The sequence below is a fragment of the Camponotus floridanus genome, unplaced genomic scaffold (assembly GCF_003227725.1).
Source record: "Camponotus floridanus strain SB8 unplaced genomic scaffold, Cflo_v7.5 scaffold77, whole genome shotgun sequence".
In the NCBI taxonomy this organism is placed as follows: Eukaryota; Metazoa; Arthropoda; class Insecta; order Hymenoptera; family Formicidae; genus Camponotus; species Camponotus floridanus.
Window position 1 is genome coordinate 349,958 of NW_020229846.1, and position 21,031 is coordinate 370,988.

The 21,031-nt window shown below is 29.9% G+C and overlaps 1 protein-coding gene across 1 annotated transcript in view; it reads left to right on the forward strand.

The window, feature by feature from the left end:
- Window positions 1–21,031, forward strand: part of LOC105248406 — a 43,370-nt gene that overhangs the window by 7,610 nt on the left and 14,729 nt on the right. The window contains exons 2-4 of the mRNA XM_011253168.3: window positions 12,726–12,824; window positions 13,986–14,096; window positions 19,050–19,237. Of these exons, the coding sequence (XP_011251470.2) occupies window positions 14,045–14,096; window positions 19,050–19,237 (240 nt within the window). The 5' untranslated portion in view covers window positions 12,726–12,824; window positions 13,986–14,044. The remainder of the gene's footprint in view (window positions 1–12,725; window positions 12,825–13,985; window positions 14,097–19,049; window positions 19,238–21,031) is intronic.

Below are 21,031 nucleotides of genomic sequence, written 5' to 3' on the forward strand. Positions count from 1 at the left end.
GGCTAGAACTTTGTTTTGATAAAAGAAGTTTTCAGAGCAGCAAGCTTCTCTAATAATAAGAAAGGGAAAAAGGGAGATATAGACAGTGTTTGCTGGTATCTAGATAAAATTATCTAGATAATTATCTAGATAAAGAAATGGATCATCTTTATCTTTAACTAGATGAAGAAATACAAAGTATCTTTATCTTTATCTTAGGTAAAAAATATATGTCATCTTATCTAAAAATTGTCTAAGATGACGTTTTCATTATGCAAAAGAGTTTTCCAGGCAAGCTTCTAAAAATCTATCTAAAATATCTAAAATATATTTTTTATTTGGAAAATAATATTACAAATATACTTTATCTTGTACTTGTTTTACTTAAATTTGTGCAATGCATTAATGTATATTTTATAAAAATGATATATGTATTGTTACACATTGATTATTATATTATAAATATATTATAAAAATATATTATAAATATAAATTAATAAATAAATATTTATCATATTATTTATATCCTTTTTTGTTATTATTTAAATATTCTTTAGAAAAAAAAAAAGAATATGTGTTTATGATTTTAATTTATAATCTGTGTCACATTTTTTACAAATATTTAGTCTTATAAAATAAACAAAAATATCTGGATAATTATCTAGATTATATAATTATCTCATCTTTTATCTAGATTAAGTAAAAGCAAACTCATATTTATCTCATCTAAAATAAATTTACGGATTTTTATCTTTATCTTTATCTAGATAATTTTGAAATTATCTACAGCATACACTGGATATAGAGAATCGTGAGATAGATTCACGCTGCTCGCTGCTAATTTCATCATCAAAGAATCCATCTAATGATGTCTTGTTCGTTGCAGTAGTACTTTACCGTTTTAATTTCAGTCGTTTTACAAACCTTACAACCTTTTTCCTTTTCGAAGGAGCTATTATTGGCTCTCGTTGCTCAGCCAAGTAACGTATAAAGATGCAGTCAATATAGCTTAATTTTGTATTTTATATCTGTATAAAGACTTTAGCCAAGCGCAAGATTGAGAAATAAGCTTTCGGTCGCAATTATTAATACAAATCCAATGTTGATTTTTATGTTAATTTAAAGTTAATTTAAAATTCTTTACAATAGCTCAGAAATTAAACTCGAAATTTGATTTAAATTCCATAATTCATGCTTTAATTAATGCCTCGATTCATTTTCTTGCAATAAATTACTTGCACAATGTCGCTAATTATAAATGCTTAATTTGGAGTGCTTGAAATCGTGCGATATAATGAAATTCGTGAAATCAAATTCAATGTAACAAGAGATTCAATTCAGTTAGGTTAGGTTAGGTTAGATATACATATATATATATATATATATATCTCTTCCTCGACTGGACCTAGGCTACCTTTATCTTCGTTATCTCTAGGCACGAGAGCATGGATTAACTTGTGAGATAATATCTCATAAATTTCGATGGTAGCACATTTCGTGGTACATCGATTTTCCCTTACATTCCTGGAGATTCGCTTCGAGTCTGAACGATTTAATTAGAAATGAACAGAAACAATCTTATTAATTTTTACCGCCTTTTGTAAATCTTGACTTAATAATTACGAGTATTACTGTATACGAGTAAGACTGTTCGCGTTTCCTTCTCCATTATATCATTAGGATCGAATCAGCGGAGAAGAAGAGTTTGACCTAACACTTCTCTCTCTACGACCGAAGAAAAGAAGAAAAAAAAAGTCGGAATACCCTCAAGCGTAATCGGTTTCCATTAATTATTGTCTATCGTGACTTTCTCTTTGCCAGTCTGCCTTCGGTAAAAAGAAAACCGCCTTAAACCCAGAGTCACTCTTATTCTGATGGTACTTGTGATTTTTTTGCGCTTCCTGTCGACGTCGGGTATCGCCATTAATCGCCCGTTATATTGCACATTTATCGCAGTCGTATAGGGTTTTATTTTACGATACGAGTTTTCGATAGACCTGCATTGACACTCCTATTGTTATTTATAGGAGTCATAAAAATCGAGGATCTGTGTGTAAAAAAAATCTTTATGATACCTATTATTACACGGTAAAAAACATTTTGTATTTCTGTTAAAATTTTCTCGCGTAAAAATTTTTGTGTTAAATTTTTAACATACTCTTATGTTAATGTAACATATCGTTGCGTTATTTTGACATTTCTGCGTTGAGTTATTATTCACCGTTTCTAAGAGTTAAAACAACACAATTAATATGTAAATGCACAAATTTTTGATGAAATATGTTATATGTTAAAATGAACAGATAAGTTGTGTTATTTTTCTATCTATAACAGTTTCCATATGTTAAATCGATATATCTCTTCTGTTATTTATCATAAAAATGTAAGAATAATATTTCCTTTTAATTAAATTTAACATTATAAATATGTTAATTTAACATAAACTTTATTTTCAGAGTAAAGTTTAAATGTTACACTTTTCTGTTAATTTTTAAACATATTATTTGTGTTATTTATTTACATACTTGCCTTCTGTTAAATTAACATTAAAATTAGAGTGGATAAATTGGGACATGTGAAATATGTTAAATTTAACACAAAATTTTTTACTGTATATGTGTAAAATAAAAATTCGCGTAACGCGTTCAGATTCTCGCCTAAAAAATCATAAAGGTACAATACAAATTCCCTATGGATTATGTCTAATTGTGTCCCATGTTGTGGGATTAATTAGAAAACTGACGGATCGACAATCGAAATTTGCATCTAGGCTTTGCAATTTTCTTGTATCTTCCGCAGCCTCGATGTTTTGTGACGTTGCTAATAATATCTGCACCAGAGATTATCCGATAAAGTAGACTCATCAAGTTTTCTCAGTATTTTCAATAGCATTTAATGAGAACGCAAGTCAATTTTATTAGCTCAAAGATATAAACAGAATAGGTACTTCATGAGGTTCGCAGAAGCGAAAAGAAATTCTCTATAAGAGAGAGAAGACTGCAAAATGTTTTGAAATTGATGAAACCTTACATATATAGAACGATAGCAAAAAATATAAAACATCATATGGACTCGAGTTTAAAAAGCAAGAATAGGATTGATGCGAATATTGACGTTTCCTTCAAGAGAACGGAATTTCAATGACCAATTTTCATAGATAAGATTGAAAAATTGTATGTATATTAAAGATTTTCTTTAACGTAACGATACAATGTCTATTTTTAAACTTTTCTTCGATTGTAGTCTTCCTTATTTCTTTCCTTATTAAAATCTACACAGTAAAAAATTTTGTGTTAAATTTAACATATTTCACATGTCCCAATTTATCCACTCTAATTTTAATGTTAATTTAACAGAAGGCAAGTATGTAAATAAATAACACAAGTAATATGTTTAAAAATTAACAGAAAAGTGTAACACTTAAACTTTATCTGGAAATAAAGTTTATGTTAAATTAACATATTTATAATGTTAAATTAAAATAAAATGTTATTCTTACATTTTTATGATAAATAACAGAAGAGATATATCGATTTAACATATGGAAACTGTTATAGAAAAATAACACAACTTATCTGTTCATTTTAACATATAACATATTTTATCAAAAATTCGTGCATTTACATATTAATTGTGTTGTGTTAACTCTTAGAAACGGTGAATATTAACTCAATGCAGAAATGTCAAAATAACGCAACGATAATATGTTACATTAACGATAATATGTTACATAAGAGTATGTTAAAAATTTAACACAAAAATTTTTACGAGAAAATTTTAACAGAAATACAAAATGTTTTTTACCGTGTAGATAGAATCTCGTGTGAAAATGTGTTACCAAAGATACGTAACATAGGTGAAATGAGGCACTTTCATCGAAGGTTTGCGATCTCGTCTTTATTTTCGCGGATTGACCTGTAGGATGATAGAAAAAAATAACATATATGTGCATCATTTCATCCGGATCATTTCTCGTGATTCTTTTCCTCCGTTTCTCACGATCGCCAGAGACAACCATTTTCTGCGAACATTCTTTCTAAAATTGAAAAGAAAAGCGTAGCTTCTCCAACTATCCGCTATCCTCGTTCTATTCGTAAACCAACCGATAGATATAAAAATAACGTAAGCCTTGAGTATTTCAACGCGTGCATTTTATATGCGATTTTTATCTCGCGTTTCCTGAGGAATATGATAATGTTTTATTGAATCTAAACAGTATTTCATATAAATGATAATAATAATTTATATGAATAGTAATAGCATTAAACTATTATATCATTATTAATTATTTATATCATTATTAATTATTTATATCATTATTAATGCATAATTATTTTCTCAATATAACTCTATTAGAGTTTTGTTTAAAATGAGATTTTCGATTATCGGAGGTGAACAATAAATCGTCATTTCTCTTCGAGTTTCAATAATTACTCGACTAAATGTAGCCTGAAATAAAGCCGGAAGATCCCGGAGATAAGGTGACGTTTTTAGCAATATCTGAATCGATGCTACAGAATGACATCCATTGTTTTTTGAGAGTGGATATATTCTACCTCCGGTATTGTTTCCAAAGAATGAGGGCGTACGATCCAATGCGCTCACTCATAGATTTCATCGTCGTTGTCATACACACGTTATATTACGTAAAAATATCGTGATGGATTCGTAATTATACGGACCATTTATAGAGTCCGGAAGAAATCTTCGTTGAGAATAATTTGAAACGCCATCGTGGAAACTGGCATATTCTAATGACAGATATTCGAGGAAATGCAACTTTATATAATCCTTTCAAAGCTTCTTTTCTTTTAAGCACCATTTTCTTTGCAAACAATATACAGGCTGTCCCAAAAGTCCCGAACCGGTCGAATATTTCATAAACTATGCACTTTAGAAAGAAATGTTTCAGATAAAAGTTGTATGGCTTGAAGTTGTATGGGGGCCATCAGATAGTGGCAATGATTTGACATGGGAGAGTCATTTGAAAGTCACGTGAAGATCACCGTCAATTTTTGAAATGGAACCCCCTATTTTTTATTACATATTCGTGTAGCTTATCTCGAGAGCTTTTCAAAACACTATAATAAAGTATTTTTTCATTAAGTACTTTTCGAGTTATGAGGCTTGAAATCATTTCTTAATTTTGCATAAACCATAAAATATCTAGTAAAATATTCATTTTTCTTATCTTACCTTAATACTTTTTTTTCAATTATCTTACTATTTTTTAATTATCTTACCTTAATACTTTTATGTACAAAATAATGAGAGGAATCAATTGGTGTAAATCAATTATTTTTTTAAAAACATAGTTGCTTTTAAGAAAAGAATATGTAATTTGCAATTAACAATTACATAGTTTTTTTTAAAACAACTATGTGTTTTCTTTACACCAATTGATTCCTCTCTTATTTTGTACATAAAGTTATTAACATAAGATAATCGAAAAATGAATATTTTACTAGATATTTTATGGTTTATGCAAAATTAAGAAATGATTTCAAGCCTCATAACTCGAAAAGTACTCAATGAAGAAATACTTTATTATAGTGTTTTGGAAAGCTCTCGAGATAAACTACACGAATATGTAATAAAAAATAGGGGGTTCCATTTAAGAAATTGACGGTGATCTTCACGTGATTTTCGAATGACTCTCCCATGTCAAATCATTGCTACTGTCTGATGGCCTCCTTCAAGCCATACAACTTTTGTCTGAAACATTTCTTTCTAAAGTGCATAGTTTATGAAATATTCAACCGCTCCGGGACTTTTGAGACATCCTGTATTCCTTTTAAAAAGTTTCTCTCTCTCTCTCTTTTTTTAGATATCTTTTATAATCTAGAATCTTTTATAATCTAGAAAAATTTCAAACTTTTTTAAATTATACAACAATTGTTCAACAAATTATTATTACAAAAGCATAAATGATTTTGACATAAATCACGTTATGCTGTGCGCTTTATCTTATGCTTGAAATAACAACTTTATTATCGTGCTATATCAGTGTTGGGAAACTCGGAGTGGTTTCATTTTATTCTCGGTATTCGTAAAGCTGCAGCTTTGGAAAGAGTTTTGCTTGTTAACTAATTCTTTTTCAACATGATATTTAATTGAAATAATTATCATTCAATTAGAATGTAAATATGAGGAAACACTCTGTTGACGTTAGCCAGTTTTCATTCATTTTATATTTATAATAAATAAATGTTATAGAGATAGAGGAACATACAGATATAAAAACGCTGAAATTATAATTGAAATAAAATTCAATACGATTTTATTTTCAGAAAATAGGTAAAAAATTTTTCAGCTTTATTTTAGCTTTCTTATCGAGTAACTAAATATTGAACCCCGAAGAGAAGCGACGATTTATTTTCACTTTACAAACATTATCTCATGTTACTTTGAATGAAACTTATTTTGAATAACTCTATAATGAAGCTATATTAAGAATATATTAAGAAAACTTATACATAAATGTAAAATAATATTTTACACATTAATAATAATTATTTTTTATTGAAAATAAGATGCGGATTTTCTTGAAAAGATTTAAAGAATGTGCATAATGAATTTTGTCGATACAAAGACCTTTAGATCTTCTTGCAGTTTTTCTATTATTAAAAGTAAAAAAAGTAATTTTAATATAATAATATTTTAAAAATTAATATTAATTAAACAATCGCGCGATCAATTTTTTTTGCTTTTGATTGGCTCATGAAAAGTCCATTTGTTTGAAAATTGCACTATCTTTCGGTATAATACTGTGAAATTATGAGAGTTGCTGGACAGCTGTATGTTTCCCAAGGGATGTAGCAACATTTGTACTTTACCGCAAGACACACCCATCCTGTCTGTGACCGAAGCAAGCTGTGTGGCGGCAAACTTTGTGATAACCCTGGAATGTACGCCGCACCCCATTAGACTTCGATATTTGTTCGCACTTCCTTGCTAAGTTATCGCATCGGCTTAAACTTTCATCCAATTTATTCTCACAAATTCTCGCATTAAAACGTTATATTTCATTGAATAGAGAAAATTGTTACATTGTGTACCTCATTGTCAATTGTTGAACGTGAATCAAGATATACAGAGTGTCCCAAAAGTCCCGGACAGGTCGAATATTTCATAAACTATGCACTTTAGAAAGAAATGTTTCAAACAAAAGTTGTATGGTTTGAAGGGGCCATCAGACTGGCAATGATTTGACATGGGAGAGTCATTTGAAAATCACGTGAAGATCACCGTCAATTTCTTAAATGGAACTCCCTATTTTTTATTACATATTCGTGTAGCTTATCTCGAGAGCTTTCCAAAACACTATAATAAAGTATTTCTTCATTGAGTACTTTTCGAGTTATGAGGCTTGAAATCATTTCTTAATTTTGCATAAACTATAAAATATCTAGTAAAATATTCATTTTTCGATTATCTTACCTTAATACTTTTATGTATAAAATAATGAAAGGAATCAATTGTAAAGAAGGTGTAAAGAAAACACATAGTTGTTTTAAAAAAAAATATGTAATTGTTAATTGCAAATTACATATTTTTTTCTTAAAAAACTTTAATCTCTATATTGTTTCTTCTTTATGTTTAGCTGTATGTTTAATGATTCTTGCCATTGTGAATAGAAGAGAATTAACAATAACATTATACATAAAAAATGGTACAATTCTTTTTAAGCTTCATTGTTATTATTCCAATGATTATACGTTCTTCCCCTGTGTAAAATAAAAGAATCGTTTTCCGGTTTTATGAAAAGAACACTGTTGATTAATGAGCAAAAGACTGTAATGCTGCTTTTATACGATATTTTATTGCATGTAACTCTTTATTACGGATATTCCAATAATTAAGATTTGCAGTCGGTGGAATCTTTGTAGTTCTGGCTCATATTTTTTACTTTTCTTTGTGATACGCCTAAAATACCTGAGATATAAAAACGAATTTTTCAAGATTGCCCTGGTGAAATATTGAAAAGTTGTCAATATAAATGTGAAGTAATACTAATCAAAGGAGAAAGAAAGCCTCAGCATATGTAGGTTAACAACTCCTCCTATACAAAAATATGTCAGAGTTTTTCTGCTAATAATGTCGCTATTTTTTGCATTATTATGTGTGATGATTTTTATTCTAAAAAATAAGAAGAATAAATGACTATAAAAGAACGTACTTTATGAAATATTTCCAGTCCTTCTTTTTATGATAGATCTTATGGACGAAAAGGTCGCAAAAACATCCAAATATGTCAGCAATCCTTAGATTTGACTATTATTCTTCAAGATCTAAATCTTCTCGAAAAAAATCTGCATCTTCAACATCGTTAAAGAGAATTTATTGTTATCTTTTATTTATACGAAAAATCACAAAAATAAAATTTTTATGCACCTTCAAAATGCAAAATGGGACAATTTCTCTAGGAGCATTCTCTTGTTGTCCCGTATATACTTGTGTTCTCCACAGAATTCCTACATTTCTGAGTTTCATACACGTTCCGCGGTTAGATCTGCCTGAAAGCATCCCAATTTGCAGTTTCCTCTAAGCCGGAGTTACATTTGATAACAGAATAAGAATATCGAGACACACAGCAAAATTTATTTATAAATATATAATTCTCAGAAATAATATAATACCAAAATAGACGTCGAACACATATCAAATATTAATAACAAACATATTTTAATAACAAAGGATACTTAACAAGAAAAAAATATATATTTATAATAATAAAAATTTATTTATAATTATATTATTTATAATTATATTAAAAATATATATTTATAATAATAAAAATTTTTAACAATAAATATATAACGATGGAAAAGATTATTATCATTTTTATGCGAAGAATTAAAGTATTGATTGCATGCATATTTTATCGATCATTGATTAAGAGACAAACAAAGGAGGACAATTTTGCTCAGAAACACTAAAGGCTCTATCGTGTGCTTGAGAGCCGGCCTCGCCCTTACTCTTACTTATTATCTATTATCTAACCGACTTATGTCGATCGATTTTACATAATGAAATTGAGCCAGTTTCCACAGCACGTAATAAACTTATCTAATAAATTATTTTCAATCAAACATTCGAGTAGACGAGCCAAAATTACATCATAATTGTAATAGCCTGGAAATAATACGTGTAATGGTGTAAGAATAAAAGTGTCATTTATAATAATACTACGCAGAATTTACGTGCAGCATAATATTAAAGCCAGAGAGACTCAATCTATGAATAAATGTGCGTTGACCTCCCAAGCTTTTTATCACTCGTGTATCATTCCAAGGTCATAGTTTTTTTTTTTAAAGAAAACAACAAGAAACAAAAACATGCCGCGCTACTTTGCGGCTCCATTAAATCTCGCGCTTCGCTTAAGCGTCGTGATTATCTCGTCTTCCGTTGTCACCGTCGCCCGATGGGAGAATGAAGCTACGAGATGCTATGAGGAGACGAACAGAGAGAGAGAGAGAGAGAGAGGGGGGGGGGAGAATCTCCCAGATGTAATTATCCCTGAGCGCAACCCCCGCTTTTGTGTCATCAGTACAACTTTCTCACCCCTTATCCACTGTCTACCGAGCTTTTAGTGGTAAGCGAGTCTCCACTCTGAAATACGAGACCCTCGAGATTCATCGGAAGATTTTTCTCCCCCGGCGTACAAGTGGCTGTTATCGCGGGGTCGAAATCGGGTGCAAGCTGCGACCCTTTCATTTAAATTTATTTAGCGATCGCAGTACGTGACTTACAGGATTTTCCGACGCCATTTAACCGCCTCTCGAGAATGCACAGCCGATCGAGGTTTTCCTCTCTACGGCACTCGCCTTAATAGATGTATACATACAGTGTTTGCTGGTATCTAGATAAAAGTATCTAGATAATTATCTAGATAAAGAAAATGGATCATCTTTATCTTTAACTAGATGAAGAAATACAAAGTATCTTTATCTTTTTCTTAGGTAAAAAATATATGTCATCTTATCTAAAAATTGTCTAAGATGACGTTCTCATTATGCAAAAGAGTTTTCCAGGCAAGCTTCTAAAAATCTATCTAAAATATCTAAAATATATTTTTTATTTGGAAAATAATATTACAAATATACTTTATCTTGTACTTGTTTTCCTTAAATTTGTGCAATTAATGTATATTTTATAAAAATGATATATGTATTGTTACACATTAATTATTATATTATAAATATATTATAAATTTATTATAAATATAAATGAATAAATAAATATTTATTATATCATTTATATAACTTTTTGTTATTATTTAAATATTCTTTAGGAAAAGAGAAAGAATATGTGTTTATGATTTTAATATCCCATTTATAATCTGCGTCACATTTTTCACAAATATTTATAGTCTTATAAAATAAACAAAAATATATCTAGATAATTATCTAGATTATCGCAATAATTATCTCATCTTTCATCTAGATTAAGTAAAGGCAAAATCATATTTATCTCATCTAAGATAAATTTACGGATTTTTATCTTTATCTTTATCTAGATAATTTTGAAATTATCTACAACAAACACTGTTCATTGACAATCTTCGTTCAGTTCATTATTTCATCACAGTTACTTTCAAGGTCAATTTTAGAATTGACAGAGACACTTTTGGAAAAAACGTTTGATACAAAAGTTTCTTATTTTTTCACATACAATTCGAATCTGTAATAAAAAGTATCATGTTCTCTTAAAAAAATTTAACTTCCGATCCGGATGGTGTATTTCCGGTCAGAATCAAAAGTTGAAAATATCACCATTTGATAGAGCGTACTCGATTTACTTAAAAATTGTTCGCGATTTTTGATAAAAGCTATTTATTTTTATTTTAAAAGGGGTGTACGGGTGGTCTGGGACACTCTGATAAATTTACGGATTTTTATCTTTATCTTCATCTAGATAATTTTGAAATTCTAATGAATCTACAGCAAACACTGTATACATAGTACGCGAATGCGGTAACATATTAGTCGCGTTCATTATTTACGTAGTTGCAGCCGCGGTCGATACGCCTTTTATTATTAATGACGCGCGCGTTTGAGAAATATTCCCGCGATGATTTCGAAAGGAATGACGGGAGTTCGTGGGATGGAGCGATGATCCTTTAATCGTGAGCGTTATTCAAGTCTAATAAGTACGGTAAATGCGTGATTTATGCCACGCGCTTGGTGGAAGGTAAACGCGGTGGGCGAGACTTAAGCGGATTTCGAAGTCGCTTTATCGGGGAATGCGGTCGGAAGATTTAGCGCTCCGCGTTAAATCAAAATGTCGAAACTGCATACACGATAGGCGAAAGTGCAAACGAATGTCACCGTCGCAACCGTTCATTTCTGCAATGAAACCGTGAATAGAGGAATATAATATATACAATATATACAGGGTGTCCCAAAAGTCCCGGAGCGGTCGAATATTTCATAAACTATGCACTTTAGAAAGAAATGTTTCAGACAAAAGTTATATGGCTTGAAGCAGACCATAAGATAGTATCATTGGCTTGACCTTGAAAAGTTGTTTGAAAGATCACCTTCAATTTTTTAAATTCTTCACGTGAAGATCACCTTCAATTTTTTAAATGGAACCACCTATTTTTTATTGGATATTCATGTAGCTTATCTCGAGAGCTTTCCAAAACACTCCAAAACATAATAAAGTATTTCTTCATTAAGTACTTTTCGAGTTATGAGGCTTGAAATCATTTCTTAATTTTGGATAAACCATAAAATATCTAGTAAAATATTCATTTTTCGATTGTCTTACCTTAATAATTTTATGTACAAAATAATGAGAGGAATCAATTGGTGTAAAGAAAACACATAGTTGTTTTAAAAAAAAATATGTAATGTTAATTGCAAATTATATATTTTTTTCTTAAAAACAACTATGTTTTAAGAAAATAATTGATTTACACCAATTGATTTCTCTCATTATTTTGTATATAAAAATATTAAGGTAAGATAATCGAAAAATGAATATTTTACAAGATATTTTACGGTTTATGTAAAATTAAGAAATAATTTCAAGCCTTTTAATTCGGAAAGTATTAATGAAAACTAACTTAATTATAGTGTTTTGAAATGCTCTCGAGATAAGCTACACGAATATGTAATAAAAAATAGGGAGTTCCATTTAAGAAATTGACGGTGATCTTCACGTGACTTTCAAATGACTCTCCCATGTCAAATCATTGCCACTATCTGATGGCCCCTTTCAAGCCATATAACTTTTGTCTGAAATATTTCTTTCTAAAGTGCATAGTTTATGAAATATTCGACCGGTCCGGGACTTTTGGGACACCCTGTATATGTCTATGTATATGTGTATATAACGCATGGATTTCTGAATAATGCATGAGAAAGAGGCACATTTTCAACACCATTGGCGCTTTCTTTTTAACATTCCGCGAGATGCATGCATCACTGTTTCTCATTTTTCAGCCTCGCGAACGCAACACGATATTTTTCACCCGCCTGTAAATCCGCCTGTCCAAATAATAGATATGTCTACCTCTCTTTGAGAGTATCTTTTATTGCGTTATCTTTTCAACCGTGAGAAATTTGAATTTGAATTTTTTTCTCGGAGACAGCTAAATTGCTTGAAGATAGCTAAATAAAACGAGAGTTAGCTTTATTTGATTAAGATCGAATCGCGTGCTGAAAAATGAATTTATAATGCAAATTTAATTATAGTGTCATATTTTTATTTGCAAACGCTCGTCTATCGGATTATAGATTGTTACGGCAGAGAATATCTCATTGTGGAGGGAAGCGACCGACCCAGACGACATGGGCATGTTACGTCGAGCAAACGCCACGACGTTAATGGAAGCGGTATGTATGTGTAATATATACATGTATATACATGAGAAGAGAAACAAAAAAAAGCGACGTGAAAAATTTAATTAAATAATTTTACCGCTATATATATATATATATATATATATATATATATATATAAAATTATCGAGCTTTTATCATTAAGGATGTATTGGAGGACCGTCTGTCTCAAAAGTTAATCCAAAGTACCAAAAAATTAAAGTTGTGCAGAATACGAATTCTAATTGATCAAAAATTTTTTAAAAATCACGAAATCATACTTCAAAGTATTCTTTAATATAAATAGGTCTTAATTTCCAAGAAAATGTTGCCACGTTTTATCATCAATATTGCGTCAAACCGATAATCACAGTTATTTTTTAATAATAATTTCAAAACGAGCAAGTAAATCGTTTGAAAACTTTGTGGGAACATTTTTACATGTATGAAGAATATAATATTACAAAATGAAATTTTTATCATTGTTTTTTTATAGTTTGTGAATAATTTATTACCAGTCTCTTGAACGTTTACATAAGATCCCATGTTAAAATCGCAAAATTCAAAAATTAATAACTTTTAAAGGAGCAAGTAAAAAAATTTGAAATAATTCATGACGATTTGTTATTAAGAATGTTAAATTAAAAATCCACGGCGATCTCATTGATTATAATATATCTCCAATACATCCTTAAATGACAATATTATATATACAGGGTGTATTTGATAAAATACAAATATAAATGATGCAAACTTTAGGAGCGTATTCTAGAGATCAAAATAAGACTTTTTTTTCCTATGAACATGGGTTCGCAAATGAACCTCCCTCCGAGGGGGGCCCCTAAAGTTTGGGGAAAAATTAAAAATTGGCTGTATTTAAGAAAAAAAAAAAAGGTTTTGATGTTACCTATCATCCTTTCTTGAGAGATAAATAAATTTGCGTTGCGGGTATTTGATCAATTTCACACATTTTCGAATTTTAGCTCGGAGGGGGGTTCATTTGCGGACCCATGTTTATGAGAAAAATGGTCTTATTTTGCCTCTAGAATACGCTCCTAAAGTTTAGTGCATCATTTCAGATACACCTTGTACATATATATATAATATTGGTATTTAAAGGTGACAGCTTGATAATGAACGAGATCTGTTAAACTTCTGGATATTTTCATTTAACAGATAACGTGACAAAGATCGAGGTGGAGCTCAGAGAGGCACCGGACGCTGTCGTCGGATCCATGTCATCGGAATTGGAAGCCGCCACCGAACTTAATTCGACCTTTCCCGATGGTGAGAGTTTAATATTTCTTCATATAATACAAGAGAAATACTGTAACCCTTGTTTATTTCTGACCTTATCGTGTTTCATAATGTCTTCTGCGCCCAATCTTGTTAAGCAAGATACCCAAGCGTACCTCAACCCTTTCTTTCTCCCCTAAAGAATGTATGAGTAATGAATATTAATGACAGAATATCCTCATTTGAAGTCGTTCCATAATTTTTGTTTTTATTTCTTTTTTTTCTTTTCATTTAAAAACTGAAAGAATTGATCTTATATTTGAGAAAATATTCACAAAGAAAAAACACATCTACGAAACACATAAGTAAATTATTTATTGATAGTACCATCTTCGAATTAGAAGTTAGATTGAAGTTCTATATCGAATATTATCCTTATCAAGGTATCAAGATTTTCATCAACAAGAAAAATCGAGGAGAGAAAAATTTGGGGGGGGGGGAGATGACCAAAAGTTTGATGAGTTCTCTGAAACATTGATCACGTACATGATATTTCAATTTCCAAGAGTCCGGAGGGAATTTTCATATATATTCCCGTATTTTTGCCTTGAATTTTTGACGTGCCTCACAATTTTCCTTCAACGTGACAAACGAAAAGAAATGATCCGTGGGATAAATGTATTTTCGGTGTTTACTTTTCGAGTTTTCGCTTCGCTCGTCGATTCAATTTTACCTTCATCAATCAGCGGAATTATTCAGAACGGTTGATTTCGCATTCCATCCAAATCCGCGAAAACTTTATGTTTGCGAGCGTGACATAGTAACGGTTCAATACTAACATGTAAACACACGTGTGTTACATGTGTGATACATAATTTACTATTATGAAACGAGTACGTGAATATCCGAATATGTTTCTCAATTTTTGCTAATAGCATTGGGTGGTTAATCCGATGCAGTTTGATTTTCGTGGCGCTGATTTATTTTGATTTTCCATAAAGTTAATAAACAAATATCAGTTGCAATGATATTCCAAAAAAAATATCAGAGATGGATCGCATAATCGCTTTTTAAAAACATAACAAATAAAATAATATACGATAAATAATATACTGTGCAATAATGTACTGTAAAGTAGAGAAAAAAGAGAGTATCAACAATTTTCTCGTAATTAGGATTGCACAAGTCCCAAGACAAGACAATATTTGTAAAAATATTGTATTGGTATTGAAAATTTTCAAAAATTTAAATCTTGTCTTGGTCTTGAGTGAATATTGGTAGCAAAAATCTCGTCTTGTATTGTCTTGTCTCGATTTTATTAACAATTTTTTATCTAATATTAAAAAATTATTTAAATAATATTTAACATAATTTTTGTGATATAATTTGAAATAATTATTACTATTGTATTATATTTTAATTATAATTATTACTATATAATCAATGTAAATGCCGTCTATTTACATAAAAAAACATTTACTGTTTCATGGAAAACAGAAATTAATAAGTATTTACAGGCTCCAAGGGAATGTGCAGATATAAATATTTTGGAGTGGTAAAAAAATCAGGTTCATATTTATCCCATCATATTTATCTCACATTATCAAAAATGGCTCGAAACATTTTAAGTGAAAATGCTCTTTAATGTCTAAAATTTGCGAGTTTGATTTCTAATTTATAAGAATGTTGTATTGTATTAATATTAAATGTTTTTAAATGTATTAATATAAATGTTTTTATTGAATAAAATTTTTTTAAATTCGTATATAGTGATTTTATTTACAAATATAAATATTTTAGTTTCTTTGAGAACCAATAATCTTGACAAGACTAATAATCTTAACAGTCTTAGTCTTGGCATTGTCTTGATAATTAATTAAAAATCTTGCTTTGATCTTGTCTTGAAATTCAAGACAAGACAAGACAATATCAAGACTAATCTTGATATCTCGTGCAACCCTACTCGTAATATAATATGCTTTATAATGTAATACATCTCTTTGTAACACGTTATTTTTTTAAAGTTACTTTAAACTACTTAAGTTATTTTAAACTACTAAAGTTACTTAAACTAATCAACTTTCAAATTTTTGGATATGCAAAGTTTATAGCATATGAAATATCCTGTCGACAACGAAGAGAAGAGAGGATAGACATTTAAAGTAGTACATAAATTATGTATGTAGAAAATGTCGTCTTTTTTTAGAAAAAAAAACCGTATATTTTACAGTCACCAGGGACAAGTATACCAAGCATCTCATAATGGAATCCATATAGTTCCTCTTTTTGTTTCGATTCTCTGCGTAATGTTACATCGCGAGCTCTTTCTTCGAAAGGTTCGATCCGGCATTCGTAGGGTGACGAATATCAATTTATCATTTTGGATCGCTATGCGAGTGTACTGTGAAATCGTTAGACGGTATTGAAGGGTCGCCAACAAAGCTTCACGTATGACCGAGCATCGAATTGTGCCCGACACTCCTGAGCGATATTTCTTGGGTATATTTTCTCCGTTACCTATACAGCCAGTCTGGCACATTCGTGCAGTTGGCTCGTAAATCAACGCATATGAAAAATTAGGTCGCGTTATATCGCGATCATCGAGTTAACTTTTTAAAGTTGACATTTTACCGCAAATGTTTGCTTTATACCTGCTCTATTTTTTAAATAATACTGATGAGTATCTTTTCAATTGGGAAAAAAATTACCACCGCGGGTAGAGGGGCGCTCGTGTCGCATAACAAATATGGCTGTCGCAAAGAACGATTTGACATTTAAGAATACTATTTTAAAAATTGTTAAGAAAACGCAAATGTTGTCACTGCGTTTAGATACTTTGTGTAGCTATACCAATGCTACACCCTCTTCAAGAAATATGATTGAAGGCCGGAATGTAATAAATTCTGGCTTAATTATCGTGTGCGGTAAAATGTCGTTAAAAAAATTTATTTATTTTCCTTGTGACTTCATTTTTTTGTTTATTCTAATACTTCTCAATGTATTATTCACTTTTATTTCATAAAAACACACTGATTGCCGTATCTAGTTTATGTTAAATTAACACATTTGTAATATTAAATTTAATTAAAAGAAAATGTTATTCTTACATTTTTATGATAAATAACAAAAGAGAGATGCCGATTTAACATATGGAAACTGTTATAGAGAGAAAAATAACACAACTTATCTGTTCATTTTAACATATAACATATTTCATCAAAAATTCGTGCATTTACATATTAATTGTGTTCTTTTAATTCTTAGAATCGGTGAATAATAACTCAACACAAAAATGTCAAAATAACGCAACGATAATATGTTACATTAACATAAGAGTATGTTACAAATTTAACACAAAAGTTTTTACACGAGAAAATTTTAACAGAAATACAAATTGTTTTTTACCGTGTAATAAAAATATAGAATCCGAGTGTATTTCTTTATCGATTATTTTTTTATCAATTATTTTATTTTACATATCTCTATCTTTTTTTTTACATTAGAATAATAATATAATTTATATTTTACATAAGTAAATCGTTTCGCGCGAAAATAATTCTAGATAAAATATATTTAAAATTTCTTTTTTTCTATTTAAAATAATCTAAAAAATTTTTTTTTCTATTTCTTGTAGATAATACAAGAAATAAAATTGTAATATGTCACATCGCATTGAATATAATTGTTTGACGTGGCAGTTTCGTATTTTACTTATGCACGGCTTTTCAGGATAAGTCTATTAGTCATTATTTGCTGAACTGTTGAAGCTTACGAGTTTAAATTAGATAGCATAAATGTAGAGAAAGAATATTCGATGGAGATCCTACTAGGTATATGCCTTACGATCGTACTAGCACAAGGTCGCTAGAAACGTTGCGGTTTTTCATCAAGACCGTCTTATCAAGAGAAATCTTTTGTAATCCACTCTTGTGTAATTCGTATTTTTTATTTTAATTCACTCGCTCTAACTGCATCGGAATTTTAATCTTCGCTCTTTTTTATTATACGAAATTTCACGTAGAAGTCTATGTTCAATTAAAGAGAAATAAAATTATTAAAATTGAAAGAGAAATTTTTATTAAGATTATATATAAATTCTTTATAAATGTTTTATACATGTCCTTTCTCTGAAATATGGATGAAAAAATTAGAGTATTTACTTTTTTTTACCAAACTTTGTGGCAACGTCGGATTTGAAAACGATATAATAGGCAATTATTATTTTTTTCTTGCTTGTTACGCAGGCAGAATGATACGCGCGTTCTTCTACCTGTCGAGTTACATCATTTGCACCATATTAAAGAATCTATTTGTGGAGAAAATGATGAGGTATATTTGTGCATTTCCGTTAACAATTTATCACAAACCTGTTCAGAGGTCAAAATTACAAGTCTACAAAAGCACACGGTAAAAAACATTTTGTATTTCTGTTAAAATTTTCTTGTGTAAAAATTTTTGTGTTAAATTTTTTTAACATACTTTTATGTTAAAGTAACATCGTATTATCGTTGCGTTATTTTGACATTTCTGCGTTGAGTTAATATTCACCGTTTCTAAGAGTTAAAACAACACAATTAATATGTAAAGGCATGAATTTTTGATGAAATATGTTATATGTTAAAATGAACAGATAAGTTGTATTATTTTTTTCTCTATAACAGTTTCCATATGTTAAATCGACATATCTCTTCTGTTATTTATCATAAAAATGTAAGAATAACATTTTCTTTTAATTAAATTTAACATTATAAATATGTTAATTTAACATAAACTTTATTTCCAGATAAAGATTAAGTGTTACACTTTTGTGTTAGTTTTTAAACATATTATTTGTGTTATTTATTTACATACTTGCCTTCTGTTAAATTAACATTAAAATTAGAGTGGATAAATTGGGACATGTGAAATATCTTAAATTTAACACAACATTGTTTACTGTGTACTTGTATATTTTACGTTGAAAATGATAAAGAATGAATTTAATCGAGAATTGAACGTGCGCAGGAACAGGTGCGGTAGTGGTGCGCGCCGAGGAGGCCCTGATCGTCATCCTCGTCCTGGTCCTGTGGGTGGCTGCGATCGCCCTATTTTTCAATCGATGGGGCAAGATCCGCATGCTCGAGCCGTATCAGCCGAAATTTCAGCAACAACACAGACAAAGCTGCAGCATAGTCGACCCAACTCCAATTCAGGTAAGTGCGCTCTTGCGCGATCTCTCTCTCCCTTTGTCTCCTCGCGAGCTCACTTATTTCGCATGGATAGCCAGTTATACAGAATGTCTGTACAGTTCGACGAAGTATGCGTCGCATCGTCGAATTAGCATAATGCGATTTGATCAAACGCGCTGCATATATATACTGAGGAAAAAATTATCTTGAAATAAAAAAATTTTAGTTAACTCAAGAAAGCTATTTATTCGGTGGGTACTAATCACGTATTTACTTGTATTCAAAACGTCTGTTTGTTTAAGTTAAGTATTTATTTACATATGTTTAAAAAAATATAATTTTACAAAAATTTATTAAAATGCATTTTTTATTCCCAAAAATTTTAAATTTTTTAATTTTAAAACATAATATATTAAATTTAATAAATTATAGTATATATTTTACGAAAATAGTATTTAAATATAAAAAATATATAAATGAAAATAATGTACTTAATATAACATGTATATTTAATTAAAATTAAATGATTTTACTTAAATGAAATAAACAATTCCTTGCATTTAAAGCAAAAGTTTCAAGAAAACAAATTTATTTGATTTAAAAATATTTTTCCCTCAGTGTAGCATTCCCTAACAGATATATGTAACTAGAGATATCGGTGATATGCGATTAATGGATTATCAAGCAAGAGTAAATCAGTTTTCATTTAAATGTGTCTGACAATTTCAATTTTAATTACTTAATATACTGTTTTGATAGAGAGAGAGAGAGAGAGAGAGAGAGAGAGAGAGAGATCGCTATCTTTGATACTAATTAATAAAATAAAGTTTATTTAAGCAAGAGAGTTTTCCCCTATAATTATTATGATTGATCTAATATTTTCTCATCGACTGCTCTTCCTCACGTGCTTAATATAATTTTATGTCGCGTATTAATGCATTTCATTATAGATTGATTTAATTAAAAGGAATATAAAGTATTTCTGATGGCATGCAAATCAAGCTAAGCATTTCACGGCGCAAATTTCGCAATTAGCATGATTAAAGTTTCCAATATACACAGGTAGAAGCATTCTAATTATTTCCCATTTAATTATCAAATAACGACAAGTGTTAGAGCGTATTGCCGGAAGGCAAGCGTTAAATTGCCGTTGGAGGAGAGTCGCAAACTCGTGAGATCGGCGGAACCTGCAACATAGCAAACTTGCTTAGGATATATACCCGAAATAGTTGCTGAGTGTTCTGAAATTTATTGACATAATTTTGCAGTAGAAAACGCGAATACTTAATAAGATTTTTGTAAAGGAACTATATTATATATAAACCGCTTAATAAGATTTTTTTTTAAATAATACCGAAGAATAAAAGATGAAGTCACTCGCTTCAGCGATCTTTTATCCAGTTTATTAAAGATGAAACACATTCTCTCCCGGGTGAGGTTTACAACTTAATATGCATACACAATGTCCCGTATATCACGGAATAAGCTAGCAAGCGGACGTGACAAACGCGAGAAGTAACGCGTTTTCTATGCCCCACATCTTAGGTCATGTAGATAATAAACTTTGATCGACTCTAAATAAACGAGGGTAAATTCACTCGTATCTTTCATCGGATTCTTATGGTGATCCTATGTCAAGCTACGGATCGTGCTATTTTTATAAATACACTGAGGAAAAAATGATCTTGAAATAAAAAAATTTTAGTTAACTCAAGAAAGCTATTTATTCGATGGGTACTAATCACGTATTTACTTGTATTCGAAACGTCTGTTTGCTTAAGTTAAGTATTGATTTACATATGTTTAAAAATATATATA